The sequence below is a fragment of the Oncorhynchus kisutch genome, linkage group LG28, assembly GCF_002021735.2.
Source record: "Oncorhynchus kisutch isolate 150728-3 linkage group LG28, Okis_V2, whole genome shotgun sequence".
Lineage (NCBI taxonomy): Eukaryota > Metazoa > Chordata > Actinopteri > Salmoniformes > Salmonidae > Oncorhynchus > Oncorhynchus kisutch.
This window is the reverse complement of record NC_034201.2, coordinates 42,145,494-42,161,610: the sequence shown is the minus strand read 5'-3', so window position 1 is coordinate 42,161,610 and position 16,117 is coordinate 42,145,494. Positions and strand designations below refer to the sequence as shown.

Sequence of the window (16,117 nt, the reverse complement as noted above, 5' to 3'; positions counted from 1 at the left end):
CCGTAAAGACCAACCTGTTTAAATAAAAGGTCACAGGTCACCCTCTCCTTGTTTTCGTACAGCTGCACCCATCCCTTACTAGTTTCTTTGAGCTATTTTTCCACTTACAAATATACAACCATTCTGATCATGAAAGAAAGAGTCCTCTCAAGACTTTGAAATAAGGTGTAGTCCCATAAATTCAATTTCAACAAGAGAAAGGTGTCAATTGTTTGCCTGAACAGTTTGTGGGGTGTGGCCTAACAGAAAAAAAAGCTCATTTGAAACTAGTGGAAAATAAAAAGGAAAATGCTGCACACTGCACGTTTCCAGGTAGATTTTACTTTGTTGCATTACCACAAGGGACAAAATCTACACAAAACTGTAAAATATAACAATTAACATCTGCATACAAAAAGACGCAGAGACTGCTATGCGGCCAAACAGCGAAAAGTTGTAACTATTCAATTCACAGTTACAACATCAAATCTCATACTTGTGTATTTTACTAAAGAATGGTTGGGCTGGCACAGGTCTAGGAAGTAGGACCATAAAGATACCTCTCCTATGTTCATATGCAGATTGGTTCTGAGTACAGGCATAATGAAGTAGGTGAAATGCTGTTTTCCTTTACCTTTTTAGGCCAAAAAACCAAAACAATCCCAAGCACAACCTGTCCGGGTGAAATACACTGACGTTTAGAGGTCTCCCGTAGTAACTTGCCCACCGAGCTGGCTCGCGGAAGGGACTCGGAATTCTGTTGTCGGTGACGCAAGTCCATCTGTGGTTGGAAACGCGACTGGACGACGCATTATTGAGGCGGCGAGCCACTGATAGAGCGTCTACATGCTAAACATGTGGAAAGTCAGGGAAATGGTGGATAAAGCGTGAGTATTCTTGCTGTTTTCGTCCGCTTGTCATTGTGTTGCAAGGCCCGTTAACTGGCTAGTTTACATTTGACAACCGACCAGGGAAACACTGATCTCGTGACGTCACGCCGTTTTCAGCCTTGTGTACAAAATGTAACGATATATATTCCTCTATGATCGTTTTTGATATCCTACTGTCCATTATAAACATACAGACTCCAATAATGCAAAGTAACACCCATTTATTCCATAATAGCATTATTTTGGAGGAAAGTATTATTCACCTTAGTCTAGCCAACTAGCTAGTTTATAGTTGTCTTACCCAATAATGACCTCGTATCGTTCCTTAACAATACGACGCCCTCGTTAACTCACAGCTAACGTTAGTTAGCTACCAAACTGTCTAACTTAATTTATCATTGTTAGCTCACTAGCTAGCTAACGTTAGCTAACACCACTAAGCTAGCCACAATGTCTGTCAAGACCTTCATCAAACCTGTCAATTGCACTTTTTCGTTTCATTATGTTCATTACAATACTCACTATAGAAGTTGAACTTCATGACCATTTTTATTGTTTTCTGGTTGAAACGTTTTTACACGACCACAATGTAACGTTAGTTAGCTATCTGAGCCATCAACTAGCATTTGTCTGTTCCTGGTTCCCGTTAGACGGAAAACGTTGCCGCAGCGCCTGTCTGCCGAATATTGATCGTACCAGGCTCGTGCATCTCATCAAACGCCTGGAATGAAAGTGGACCTGATCCACGACTAATGCAGCATGACATATCTCTTAGCTAGCTAAGTTGGTGTATTGCAAAGGATCTGTATGTGAATGTGTATGGAATTGTTCACTACATCATGTGCATAAGATACATTATTTAAATGGATAGCTCGGAGGTTTTGACGTTTCCATACCCTGGCAACATTTAGTTATCCATGCATCAGTATTGGAAAACTGCAAATTTCTTATTACAACCATTTATATAAAGACTGTTATGATAATGAGTGAAAGACTCATTAAAGTCTAATAGTTTTCCCGATTTGCAAGCAATGGCAGAAAAAGGTTCCAGCCGAGTGCCTGATTCATGGACAGAGCTTGCAGTCAGGTTGCAGTAACTGATGCTGCCTGAACCGGTGCCACCTGTTAGGCATGCGTGATTTCAGCTGAATAGGTCCTGTTATTGATACAGCTGGCGAGAAGGCCTTCTCCTGCCACCCTGGGCCCAGAGAGCTCCCTGCAGACCCTGAGCTTTTAGAGAACAGACTATGTACCGCCACACCTTGTGGATTGTGTCACTGCCAACAGTTGTTTGGGAGGGACATTGCTTCAGTGGGTTAGCCAGTTGAATGGTGTTTTTGGTAGTATTTAGGGATACACAATATATCGGTGAGCATATCGGAATCGGCCGACATTAGCTAAAAATGCCAGCGTCGGCCCGATGTCTAGTTTAATGCTGATGTGCAAAATGGATGTCAAAGCTGACGTGCATACCTATATAATGTAGGTAGATGTCGTGCATACCTATATAATGTAGGTAGATGTCGTGCATACCTATATAATGTAGGTAGATGTCGTGCATACCTATATAATGTAGGTAGATGTTGTGCGTACCTATATAATGTAGGTAGATGATGTGCGTACCTATATAATGTAGGTAGATGATGTGCGTACCTATATAATGTAGGTAGATGATGTGCGTACCTATATAATGTAGGTAGATGATGTGCGTACCTATATAATGTAGGTAGATGACGTGCGTACCTATATAATGTAGGTAGATGATGTGTGTACCTATATAATGTAGGTAGATGATGTGCGTACCTATATAACGTAGGTAGATGACGCAACGAAAAATACAGAGCTACACAGAACAAAAGCAGAAAAATACTAAGCGCTACACTTCCAACAACTAAAAATAAGTTCAAGTCGATCAGTCATTTGAAAGAGTAAGAAAATTTCAGCGAGACAACTTCGGCGAAATCCATTAACGCCAAGATAATAGAATTCATTGCCCTTAACAATCAACCGTCCTCTTTTGTGGATGATGTTGGCTTTCGCCGACTGGTCGAGCCCCGGTACACACTACCAAGTAGTCACTATTTTTCAGATGTTGCCCTACTGGAGTTAAACAGTATTGTTGAAACTCACATCCATGAGCTTCACGACTGACATTTAGACCAGCGATGTCAGCCTCATGAGCATTATGAGTCTGACAGCACAGTGGGTCAACGAGGATTTTGTACTGAGGAAAGCCGTATTGCTCAAGAATGTGCTGGTTCTCATACCGCTGCTGCCATTTCAATTGCATTTGAGAATATGTTTGAAACTAGGAAACATGAACACTCCATTCAAACAACTGACTGGAGAAATAAGCCCACCTGTGTCTGCAGCAGACGTGATATCCTCTGTCATGGCATTGAAACGCCTGCTCAATAAAACTGCCCACACAGACTGTGGGGTTAAAACTTACAAAAGTACTTTAGGCTGTGAACAAGCGATTCGGTGGCATTCTTTCTGAGCCTCTTTACTGTGTCGCCACCATGCTGGATGCTAGGTACAACGACCGCTACTTCTTTAACAGGTATTCTCTCTGAGCCTCTTTACTGTGTCGCCACCATGCTGGATGCTAGGTACAAGGACCGCTACTTCTTTAACAGGTATTCTCTCTGAGCCTCTTTACTGTGTCGCCACCATGCTCGATGATGTGTACTAGGACCGCTACTTCTTTAACAGGCATTCTCTGAGCCTCTTCACTGTGTCGCCACCATGCTGGATGATTGGTACAGCTACTTCGATGCAGACAAGAAACAGGGTTTACGTGAAATGTTAGACACAGCTGGACAAGATAGAAATGGGCACAGTGAAAGTGCTCACCAAGGAAGAGAGGCCACGGACAGACAGCTGAAACTTCACTGCATGATAAAATCCTGGTTGAGAATGAAACAGCACAGCAAGTAAGTGAAAGAAATGGGTTTTGATGATGTTTTACTGGTAATGGGGACACACGTAAATGCCAACAAAGTAACTTTTTTGTGTGTGTGTGTAAAATTTATTTAACTTGGCAAATTCTTATTTACAATGACAGCCTACCCCGATCAAACCAGGGGAATGTAGTGATGCTTCTTGCACTGAGATGCGGTGCCATCGACCGCTGTGTTTATGTGCGTGTGGTAGTACTCCTATTGCTGGATGGGAGGGGCTTTGGTAGTACTTCTATTGCTGGATGGGAGGGGCTTTGGTAGTACTCCTATTGCTGGATGGGAGGGGTTTTGGTAGTACTCCTATTGCTTTATGGGGGGGGGGGTGCTTTGGTAGTACTCCTATTGCTTTATGGGGGGGGGGTGCTTTGGTAGTACTCATATTGCTGGATGGGAGGGGCTTTGGTCATACTCCTATTGCTGGATGGGAGGGGCTTTGGTAGTATTCCTATTGCTGGATGGGAGGGGCTTTGGTAGTATTCCTATTGCTTTATGGGGGGGAGGGGCTTTGGTAGTATTCCTATTGCTGGATGGGAGGGGCTTTGGTAGTACTCCTATTGCTTTATGGGGGGGCTTTGGTAGTATTCCTATTGCTTGTTTTGAGTTTTGTCATCTACTTGTAGCCTATTAGGTCTGTTCCCATGTCAGTTATTACACAGGAGAGAAGTTAAGAATTGAGAGTCAAATCATGAATTTCTTTGAATGCTTACTTTGATTCAAGTCCCATTCCAAATGTAAAGTGGTATCGGCATGAGTTCAGTGGAAGCTTTTTCTCAGTATGATATCATTCCATTGTAGTGACTAACGATAGCCACTCTAAAGGCAGTCTTCATGTCCTGTGTAAGTGTTTGAGTCTTTGGACGTTCTTAGCCAGTTAATGGACTGCAAGTCCCATCAGCCAATGCAGTGAGATCGATATCATGGCTGAATCAATGGCATTGTTTTGAAGAGCTCAGATGGCGTCACACTGTGGTGAATGAAAATGTCAAACATTGCACTATTATGTTGAAAGATATGATCTGTTGAATGGAGCAGAGGAAACCTGGTCCTGAAGACATGAAAGAAGAGGGACGTTTTGACAACTCTCACTCAGATAAGATCTGAAGACTGGACCCTCTTCTCAAACTCTTGTGAAGACAAATATAAAACAACTTCCTCACCTTGTTAATTTGGCTCCTTGTTAGAAAGGAAATCCTTCGTCCAAGTTTACTTCCTTTTATTAGAGGATATGGTAGCATATGTTCTTTAGCTTGCCCTTAGCTGGCCTCACTGTCTAGGCTTACAGCTTTACTATGAACCACGGCTTATTACGGCTTGAATGTCTGAGTCACACGTCTGGGAAATGCTAATTCTGCCTTTAGATTACAGTAATGAGCAGAACTTCAGCTAGTCATTCAGCCAACCTGCAAATCCATGTTCTCAGTAAATGCTCTCCCTAGTAGGCATGACTTCCAGCAGTACGGTATTCTATATCCTCCCAGCACACTGCAGAGCAATCAGCACCACTGGTATAGATTTCTTCTCTCTTCTTGTCCCGTGTGTCTTAGTTGGTAGAGCATGGCGCTGGCAATGCCAGGGTTGTGAGTTTAATTCCCACAGGGGACCAGTATATATGCACTCAATACTGTAAGTCACTCTGGATAAGAGTGTCTGCTAAATTACTTAAATGTAACATGTCTTCTGTGTGAGTAGCTTCAGGAGTAGCTCCTACATCAGCCCGGCTGCCAGCTGTGTCCTCCAGGGCCTCTTCTCCCTGCGAACATCCTCGTCAGACCAGGGCCTCTTCTCCCTGCAAACATTCTCGTCAGACCAGGGCCTCTTCTCCCTGCGAACATCCTCGTCAGACCAGGGCCTCTTCTCCCTGCGAACATCCTCGTCAGACCAGGGCCTCTTCTCCCTGCAAACATTCTCGTCAGACCAGGGCCTCTTCTCCCTGCAAATATCCTCGTCAGACCAGGGCCTCTTCTCCCTGCGAACATCCTCGTCAGACCAGGGCCTCTTCTCCCTGCAAACATTCTCGTCAGACCAGGGCCTCTTCTCCCTGCGAACATCCTCGTCAGACCAGGGCCTCTTCTCCCTGCGAACATCCTCGTCAGACCAGGGCCTCTTCTCCGTGCGAACATCCTCGTCAGACCAGGGCCTCTTCTCCCTGTAAACGTCCTCTTCTCCCTGTAAACGTCCTTGTCAGACCAGGGCCTCTTCTCCCTGTAAACGACCTTGTCAGACCAGGGCCTCCTACTTCTAATATGCATCAGTGAGCCCCCTGCCCCTCCTCCCTCGCTACTGTAGTCCCCTGTGCCCCCTTCATCACCACTATCTCCATCTGAAAACTGACGCCTAGAACCACTGTTCCTCAGAAGCAGGAGGTGGTGTTTTTCTTCTCGTGTAGTAGGAGGGAGAGTGAAAGACTGTTTCATGTGCTTTGACTTTTCAGCAGGCTGCATGTGTAGGTAAGCAGGCTCATCCTCAGTAGTGCAGGAGTAACGCTGCTGCGGCAGGCCTGCACAACAAAGAGGCCCAGGATGCAGACAGTTGGAAGAGAAGCCTGGTCTCTGTCTCTGTTTGAGAGTTGGAAGGGAAGGGAAGCCTGGTCTCTGTTTGAGAGAGTTGGAAGGGAAGAGAAGCCTGGTCTCTGTCTCTGTTTGAGACAATTGGAAGAGAGTGCCTGGTCTCTGTCTCTGTTTGAGACAGTTGGAAGAGAAGCCTGGTCTCTGTCTCTGTTTGAGACAGTTGGAAGGGAAGGGAAGCCTGGTCTCCGTCTCTGTTTGAGACAGTTGGAAGGGAAGCCTGGTCTCCGTCTCTGTTTGAGACAGTTGGAAGGGAAGCCTGGGCTCCGTCTCTGTTTGAGAGAGTTGGAAGGGAAGGGAAGCCTGGGCTCCGTCTCTGTTTGAGAGAGTTGGAAGGGAAGGGAAGCCTGGTCTCCGTCTCTGTTTGAGAGATTTGGAAGGGAATCCTGGGCTCTGTCTCTGTTTGAGAGAGTTGGAAGGGAAGGGAAGGCTGGGCTCTGTCTCTGTTTGAGACCGTTGGAAGGGAAGGGAAGCCTGGTCTCTCTCTGTTTGAGAGAGTTGGAAGGGAAGCCTGGGCTCCGTCTCTGTTTGAGACAGTTGGAAGGGAAGGGAAGCCTGGGCTCTGTCTCTGTTTGAGACCGTTGGAAGGGAAGCCTGGGCTCCGTCTCTGTTTGAGAGAGTTGGAAGGGAAGCCTGGGCTCTGTCTCTGTTTGAGACAGTTGGAAGGGAAGGGAAGCCTGGTCTATGTCTCTGTTTGAGACAGTTGGAAGGGAAGGGAAGCCTGGGCTCCGTCTCTGTTTGAGACAGTTGGAAGAGAAGGGAAGCCTGGGCTCCGTCTCTGTTTGAGACAGTTGGAAGGGAAGGGAAGGGAAGCCTGGGCTCTGTCTCTGTTTGAGAGAGTTGGAAGGGAAGCCTGGTCTCTGTCTCTGTTTGAGAGAGTTGGAAGGGAAGCCTGGGCTCTGTCTCTGTTTGAGAGAGTTGGAAGGGAAGGGAAGCCTGGGCTCTGTCTCTGTTTGAGACCGTTGGAAGGGAAGGGAAGCCTGGGCTCTGTCTCTGTTTGAGACCGTTGGAAGGGAAGGGAAGCCTGGTCTCTCTCTGTTTGAGAGAGTTGGAAGGGAAGCCTGGGCTCCGTCTCTGTTTGAGAGAGTTGGAAGGGAAGCCTGGGCTCTGTCTCTGTTTGAGAGATTTGGAAGGGAAGCCTGGGCTCTGTCTCTGTTTGAGACAGTTGGAAGGGAGGTCTGGGTTCTGTCTGCCTGTACCTTTCATTCAGACCCACAGCTCATCTTTTGTCTCATCCCCAGTGGAATATTTCTTAACATAGCGGGCCGTTCTGTGTGCATGTGTTCCCTAGTCTGCTTGACATGGAAGCACATCGCCGGTTCACTTGCCGTTCAAGCCATCTGTTTTTATACACAGCTGTCATTCATTATTCAGTGGACTGAGATTTTCCTTAAAATCTTGGAACAGCTTTGCTGTGGAGATCTCATCTTGCTGTCTCTCAGTCATACTGCTGCACACCTGGGCAAAAAATACACTGAATAAAAATATAAACGCAACATGGACAGTGTTGGTTTCATGAGCTGAAAAAAAAAGAACCCAGAAATGTTCCATAAGCACAAAAAGCTTATTTCTCAAAAATTTTGTGGACAAATTTGTTTACATTCCTGTTAGTGAGTAGTTCTACTTTGCCAAGATAATCCATCAACCTGACAGGTGTGGCATATCAAGATCATCACACAGGTGCACCTTGTGCTGGGGACAATAACTCCTTGCCACTGTCAGAAACCGTCTTTGGGAAGCACATCTGAGTGCTTGTCGTCCTAACTAGGGTCTTGACCTGACTGCAGTTTGGCGTTGTAACTAACTTCACTAGGCAAAAGCTCACCTTCACTGGCGTGCTGGAGGCGTTTGCTCTTCACGGATAAATCCTAGTTTCAACTGTACCAGGCAGAGACTTTTATCTCCCTCACCAACTTCAAACATCTGCTATCTGAGCAGCTAACCGATCTCTGCAGCTGTACATAGTCTATCGGTAAATAGCCCACCCATTTTTACCTACCTCATCCCCATACTGTTTTTATTTACTTTTCTGCTCTTTTGCACACCAATATCTCTACCTGTACATGACCATCTGATCATTTATCACTCCAGTGTTAATCTGCAAAATTGTAATCATTCGCCTACCTCATTCGCACACAATGTATATAGACTCCCCTTTTTTCCTTTTTTTTTCCTACTGTGTTATTGACTTGTTAATTGTTTACTCCATGTGTAACTCTGTGTTGTCTGTTCACACTGCTATGCTTTATCTTGGCCAGGTCGCAGTTGCAAATGAGAACTTGTTCTCAACTAGCCTACCTGGTTAAATAAAGGTGTTCTCAACTAGCCTACCTGGTTAAATAAAGGTGTTCTCAACTAGCCTACCTGGTTAATAAATAAAAGTGAAAAAGAAAAAAAAAAAAAATGGCAGACCGCGTGTATGGCGTCGTGTGGGTGAGTGGTTTGCTGATGTCAACGTTGTGTACAGAGTGTCCCATGGTGGGGTTATGGTATGGGCAGGCATAAGCTACGGACAAACAAACACAATTTGCGTTATATCAATGGTAATTTGAATGCACAGAGATAACGTGACGAGATCCTGAGGCCCATTGTCATGCCATTCATCCACCGCCATCACCTCATGTTTCCACATGATAATACACGTCCCCATGTCGCAAGGATCTGAACACAATTACTTTAAGCTAAATCAAATCAAATTGTATTTGTCACATACACATGGTTAGCAGATGTTAATGCGAGTGTCGCGAAATGCTTGTACTTCTAGTTCCGACAATGCAGTAATAACCAACGAGTAATCTAACTAACAATTTCACAACTACCTTATACACACAAGTGTAAAGGAATGAAGAATATGTACATACAAATATATGAATGAGTGATGGTACAGAACGGCATAGGCAAGATGCTGTAGATGGTATTGGGTACAGTATATACATATGAGATGAGTAATGTAGGGTATGTAAACATTATATGAAGTGGCATTGTGATACATTTTTCATAAATTTTTCCATTATTGAAGTGGCTGGAGTTGAGTCAGTATGTTGGCAGCAGCCACTCAGTCCGGTGGCCTTGAGATAGGAGCTGTTTTTCAGTCTCTCGGTCCCTGCTTTGATGCACCTGTACAGACCTCGCCTTCTGGATGATAGCGGGGTGAACAGGCAGTGGCTCGGGTGGTTGTTGTCCTTGATGATCTTTATGGCCTTCCTGTAACATCGGGTGGTGTAAGTGTCCTGGAGGGCAGGTAGTTTGCCCCCGGTGATTGACCCAGGGTCTCGAGCTTGATGACGAGTTTGGAGGGTACTATGGTGTTAAATGCTGAGCTGTAGTTGATGAACAGCATTCTCACATAGGTATTCCTCTTGTCCAGATGGTTTAGGGCAGTGGGTGCAATTGCATCATCTGTGGACCTATTGGGGCGGTAAGCAAATTGTAGTGCGTCTAGGGTTTCCGGTAGGGTGGAGGTGATATGGTCCTTGACTAGTCTCTCAAAGCACTTCATGATGACGGAAGGGAGTGGGAAGGGTAGTCGTTTAGCTCAGTTACCTTAGCTTTCTTGGGAACAGGAACAATGGTGGCCCTCTTGAAGCATGTGGGAACAGCAGACTGGGATAAGGTTTGATTGAATATGACCGTAAACACACCAGCCAGCTGGTCTGCGCATGCTCTGAGGACGCCGTCTGGGCCTGCAGCCTTGCGATGGTTAACGAGTTGAAATGTTTTACTCACGTCGGCTGCAGTGAACGAGAGTCCTCAGGTTTTGGTAGCGGGCCGTGTCAGTGGCACTGTATTGTCCTCAAAGCGAGTCTGTCTGGGAGCAAGACATCCTGGTCCGCGACGGGGCTGGTTTTCTTTTTGTAATCCGTGATTGACTGTGGACCCTGCCATATACCTCTTGTGTCTGAGCCGTTGAATTGAGATTCTACTTTGTCTCTATACTGACGCTAAGCTTGTTTGATTGCCTTGCGGAGGGAATAGCTACACAGTTTGTATTTGGTCATGTTTCTGGTCACCTTGCCCTGATTTAAAAGCAGTGGTTCGTGCTTTCAGTTTCGCGCAAATGCTGCCATCAATCCACAGTTTCTAGTTTGGGAATATTTTAATAGTTGCTGTGGGTACGACATCACCGTTGCTGTCCCAGTTATACACCAGAGATTTCACCCATTGAGAACGTTTGGGATGCTCTGGATCGACGTGTACATCAGCATGTTCCAGTTCCAGCCAATATCCAGGAACTTCACAGCCCGAGAGGAGCACAAGAGGAGTGGGAGAACATTCCACAATAAACAGCCTGATCAACTATGCAAAGGAGATATGTGGTGGTCACACCAGATACTGACTGGTTTTCTGATCCACGCCCCTACCTTTTTGTTAAAGGTATCTGCGACCAACAGATGCATATCTGTATTCCCAGTCCGGTGAAATCCATAGATTAGGGCCTAATGAATTTATTCAAATTTACAGATTTTTCTTACATGAACTATAGTAAAATCTTTGAAATTTTTGCATGGTGCGTTTTATATTTTTGTTCAGTGTAGTTCTATTTTGTAGGTCATTTGAAAATATGAACTTAAAAAATCAAATAAAAATATCTCAGCAAAAAAATAAATGTCCCTTTTTCAGGACCCTGTCTTTAAAAGATCATTCGTAAACATCCTAATAACTTCACAGATCTTCATTGTAAAGGGTTTAAACACTGTTTCCACGCTTGTTCAATGAACCATGAACAATTAATGAACATGCACTTGTGGAACGGTCAATAAGACACTAACAGCTTACAGATGTTAGGCAATTAAGGTCACAGTTATGAAAACTTAGGACACTAAAGAGGCCTTTCTACTGAAAAACACAAAAAGAAAGATGCCCAGGGTCCCTGCTCATCTGTGTGAACTTGCCTTTGGCATGCTGCAAGGAGGCATGAGGAGTGCAGATGTGACCAGGGCAATAAATTGCAATGTCCGTACTGTGAGACGCCTAAAGACAGCTACAGGGAGACAGGACAGACAGCTGATCATCCTCTCAGTGGCAGACCATGTGAAACCACACCTGCACAGGATCAGTACATCTGAACATTACACCTGCGGGACAGCTGTCCGAGTTACACCAGGAACGCACAATCCCTCCATCAGTGCCAAGACTGTCCACAATAAGCTGAGAGAGGCTGGACCAAGGGCTTGTAGGCCTGTTGTAAGGCAGGTCCTCCCCAGACATCACCGGCAACAACGTCGCTTTTGGGCACAAACCCACCGTCGCTGGACCAGACAGGACTGGCAAAAAGTGCTCTTCACTGATGAGTAGCGGTTTTGTCTCACCAGGGGGGATGGTCGGATTTGCGTTTATCGTCGAAAGAATGTGCGTTACACCGAGGCCTGTATTCTGGAGCGGGATCGATTTGGAGGTGGAGGGTCCGTCATGGTCTGGGGCAGTGTGTCACGCCATCATCAGACTGCAATGACAACATGCTCAATCTCAATGCTGTGCATTGCAGGGAAGACATCCTCCTCCCTCATGTGGTACCCTTCCTGCAGGCTCATCCTGACATGACCCTCCAGCATGACAGTGCCACCAGCCATACTGCTAGTTTCTGTGTGTGATTTCCTGCAAGACAGGAATGTCAGTGTTCTGCCATGGCCAGTGAAGAGCCCGGATCTCAATCCCATTGAGCACGTCTGGGACCTGTTGGATCGGAGGGTGAGGGCTAAGGCCATTCCCCCAGAAATGTCCAGGAACTTGCAGGTGCTTTGGTGGAAGAGTGGGGTAACATCTCACAGCAAGAACTGGCAAATCTGGTGCAGTCCATGAGGAGATGCACTGCAGTACTTAGTATCTGGTGTGGCCACCAGCTGCATTGACTGTTGCGTTTGATTTTGACCCCCCCCCCCCTTTGTTCAGGGACACATTATTCCGTTTCTGTTAGTCACATGTCTGTGGAACTTGTTCAGTTTGTCTGTTGTTGAATCTTGTTATATTCATACAAATATTTACACATGTCAAGTTTGCTGAAAATTAACACAGTTGACGGTGAGAGGACGTTTCTCTTTTGCTGAGTTTACATACACACACACACACTGAGTATACCAAACGTTAGGAACACCTTCCTAATATTGAGTTGCACCCCTCCCCTTTTGGTCTCAGAACAGCCTCAATTCATCTGGGCATGGGACTCTACAAGGTTTCAAAAGTGTTCCACAGGGATGCTGGCCCATGTTGACTCCAATGCTTCCCAAAGTTGTTAAGTTGGCTGGATTTCTTTTGGGTGGTGGACCATTCTTGATACACACGGGAAATTGTTGAGCATGAAAAGCCCTGCAACGTTGCAGTTCTTGACACAAACTGGTGCACCTGGCACCTACTTGCCAGCAGCATACCACCCTGCATACCACTGCTGGCTTGCTTCTGAAGCTAAGCAGGGTTGGTCCTGGTCAGTTCCTGGATGGGAGACCAGATGCTGCTGGAAGTGGTGTTGGAGGGCCAGTAGGAGGCACTCTTTCCTCTGGTCTAAAAAATATCCCAATGCACCAGGACACTGCCCTGTGTAGGGTGCCGTCTTTCGGATGGGACTTTAAACGGGTGTCCTGACTCTCTGAGGTCATTAAAGATCCCATGGCACTTATCGTAAGAGTAGGGGTGTTAACCCCGGTGTCCTGGCTAAATTCCCAATCTGGCCCTCAAACCATCATGGTCACCTAATAATCCCCAGTTTACAATTGGCTCTTTCTTCCCCCTCCTCTCCCCTGTAACTATTCCCCAGGTCGTTGCTGCAAATGAGAACATGTTCTCAGTCAACTTACCTGGTAAAATAACGGATAAATAAAAAATAATAAAAACTACCATAGCCTGTTCAAAGACACTTGAATATTCAGTCTTACCCATTCACCTTCTGAATGGCACACATACACAATCCATGTCTCAAGGCTTAAAAATCCTTCTTTAAACTGTCTCCTCCCCTTCATCTACTACACTGATTTAAAGTGGATTGAACATCAATAAGAGACTATACCATTCACCTGGTCAGTCTGTCATGGAAAGAGCAGTTGTTCTTAATGTTTTGTAAAGTGTAAAGTTTCAGCAAAAAAAAAACAATTTTCTTTGATATTTAAATATTTGAAAGTATTTATTTATTTTACCGTTATTTAACCAGGTAGGTAAGTTGAGAACAAGTTCTCATTTGCGACCTGGCCAAGATAAAGCAAAGCAGTTCGACACGTACAACGACACAGAGTTACACATGGAGTAAAACAAACATACAGTCAATAATACAGTATAAACAAGTCTATATACGATGCGAGCAAATGAGGTGAGATAAGGGAGGTATACCTGCTGGAGCGTGTGCTACAGGTGGGTGATGCTATGGTGACTAGAGAGATACAGTGCCTTGCGAAAGTATTCGGCCCCCTTGAACTTTGCGACCTTTTGCCACATTTCAGGCTTCAAACATAAAGATATAAAACTGTATTTTTTTGTGAAGAATCAACAACAAGTGGGACACAATCATGAAGTGGAACAACATTTATTGGATATTTCAAACTTTTTTAACAAATCAAAAACTGAAAAATTGGGCGTGCAAAATTATTCAGCCCCTTTACTTTCAGTGCAGCAAACTCTCTCCAGAAGTTCAGTGAGGATCTCTGAATGATCCAATGTTGACCTAAATGACTAATGATGATAAATACAATCTACCTGTATGTAATCAAGTCTCCGTATAAATGCACCTGCACTGTGATAGTCTCAGAGGTCCGTTAAAAGCGCAGAGAGCATCATGAAGAACAAGGAACACACCAGGCAGGTCCGAGATACTGTTGTGAAGAAGTTTAAAGCCGGATTTGGATACAAAAAGACTTCCCAAGCTTTAAACATCCCAAGGAGCACTGTGCAAGCGATAATATTGAAATGGAAGGAGTATCAGACCACTGCAAATCTACCAAGACCTGGCCGTCCCTCTAAACATTCAGCTCATACAAGGAGAAGACTGATCAGAGATGCAGCCAAGAGGCCCATGATCACTCTGGATGAACTGCAGAGATCTACAGCTGAGGTGGGAGACTCTGTCCATAGGACAACAATCAGTCGTATATTGCACAAATCTGGCCTTTATGGAAGAGTGGCAAGAAGAAAGCCATTTCTTAAAGATATCCATAAAAAGTGTCATTTAAAGTTTGCCACAAGCCACCTGGGAGACACCAAAATTGAACTTTTTGGCAACAATGCAAAACGTTATGTTTGGCGTAAAAGCAACACACCATCCCCACTGTCAAACATGGTGGTGGCAGCATCATGGTTTGGGCCTGCTTTTCTTCAGCAGGGACAGGGAAGATGGTTAAAATTGATGGGAAGATGGATGGAGCCAAATACAGGACCATTCTGGAAGAAAACCTGATGGAGTCTGCAAAAGACCTGAGACTGGGACGGAGATTTGTCTTCCAACAAGACAATGATCCAAAACATAAAGCAAAATCTACAATGGAATGGTTCAGAAATAAACATATCCAGGTGTTAGAATGGCCAAGTCAAAGTCCAGACCTGAATCCAATCGAGAGTCTGTGGAAAGAACTGAAAACTGCTGTTCACAAATGCTCTCCATCCAACCTCACTGAGCTCGAGCTGTTTTGCAAGGAGGAATGGGAAAAAATTTCAGTCTCTCGATGTGCAAAACTGATAGAGACATACCCCAAGCGACTTACAGCTGTAATCGCAGCAAAAGGTGGCGCTACAAATTATTAACTTAAGGGGGCTGAATAATTTTGCACGCCCAATTTTTCAGTTTTTGATTTATATATCTTTTTTGAAATATCCAATAAATGTCGTTCCACTTCATGATTGTGTCCCACTTGTTGTTGATTCTTCACAAAAAAATAAAGTTTTATATCTTTGTTTGAAGCCTGAAATGTGGCAAAAGGTCGCAAAGTTCAAGGGGGCCGAATACTTTCGCAAGGCACTGTATACCTGCTGGAGCGTGTGCTACAGGTGGGAGATGCTATGGTGACCAGAGAGGTATACCTGCTGGAGCGTGTGCTACAGGTGGGAGATGCTATGGTGACCAGAGAGGTATACCTGCTGGAGCGTGTGCTACAGGTGGGAGATGCTATGGTGACCAGAGAGATATACCTGCTGGAGCGTGTGCTACAGGTGGGAGATGCTATGGTGACCAGTGAAATATACCTGCTGGAGCGTGTGCTACAGGTGGGAGATGCTATGGTGACCAGCGAGCTGAGATAAGGGGGGACTTTACCTAGCAGGGTCTTGTAGATGACATGGAGCCAGTGGGTTTGGCGACGTGTATGAAGCGAGGGCCAGCCAACGAGAGCGTACAGGTCGCAATGGTGGGTAGTATATGGGGCTTTGGTGACAAAACGGATTGCACTGTGATAGACTGCATCCAATTTGTTGAGTAGGGTATTGGAGGCTATTTTGTAAATGACATCGCCAAAGTCGAGGATTGGTAGGATGGTCAGTTTTACAAGGGTATGTTTGGCAGCATGAGTGAAGGATGCTTTGTTGCAAAATAGGAAGCCAATTCTAGATTTACCTTTGGATTGGAGATGTTTGATATGGGTCTGGAAGGAGAGTTTACAGTCTAACCAGACACCTAAGTATTTGTAGTTGTCCACGTATTCTAAGTCAGAGCCGTCCAGAGTAGTGATGTTGGACAGGCGGGCAGGTGCAGGCAGCGATTGTTTGAAGAGCATGCATTTAGTTTTACTTGTATTTAAGAGCAATTGGAGGC

At 45.1% G+C, this 16,117-nt stretch overlaps 1 protein-coding gene across 2 annotated transcripts in view; it reads left to right on the top strand.

The window, feature by feature from the left end:
- The first annotated feature begins 360 nt into the window (after positions 1-360).
- LOC109873203 (clathrin interactor 1) overlaps positions 361-16,117 on the top strand; it is a 50,202-nt gene continuing 34,445 nt past the window's right edge. The window contains exon 1 of one of the 2 annotated variants that reach the window (XM_031808085.1): positions 361-866. In XM_031808085.1, the coding sequence (XP_031663945.1) occupies positions 826-866 (41 nt within the window). In that variant the 5' untranslated portion in view covers positions 361-825. The remainder of the gene's footprint in view (positions 867-16,117) is intronic. The other variant, XM_031808084.1, reaches the window with a different exon arrangement.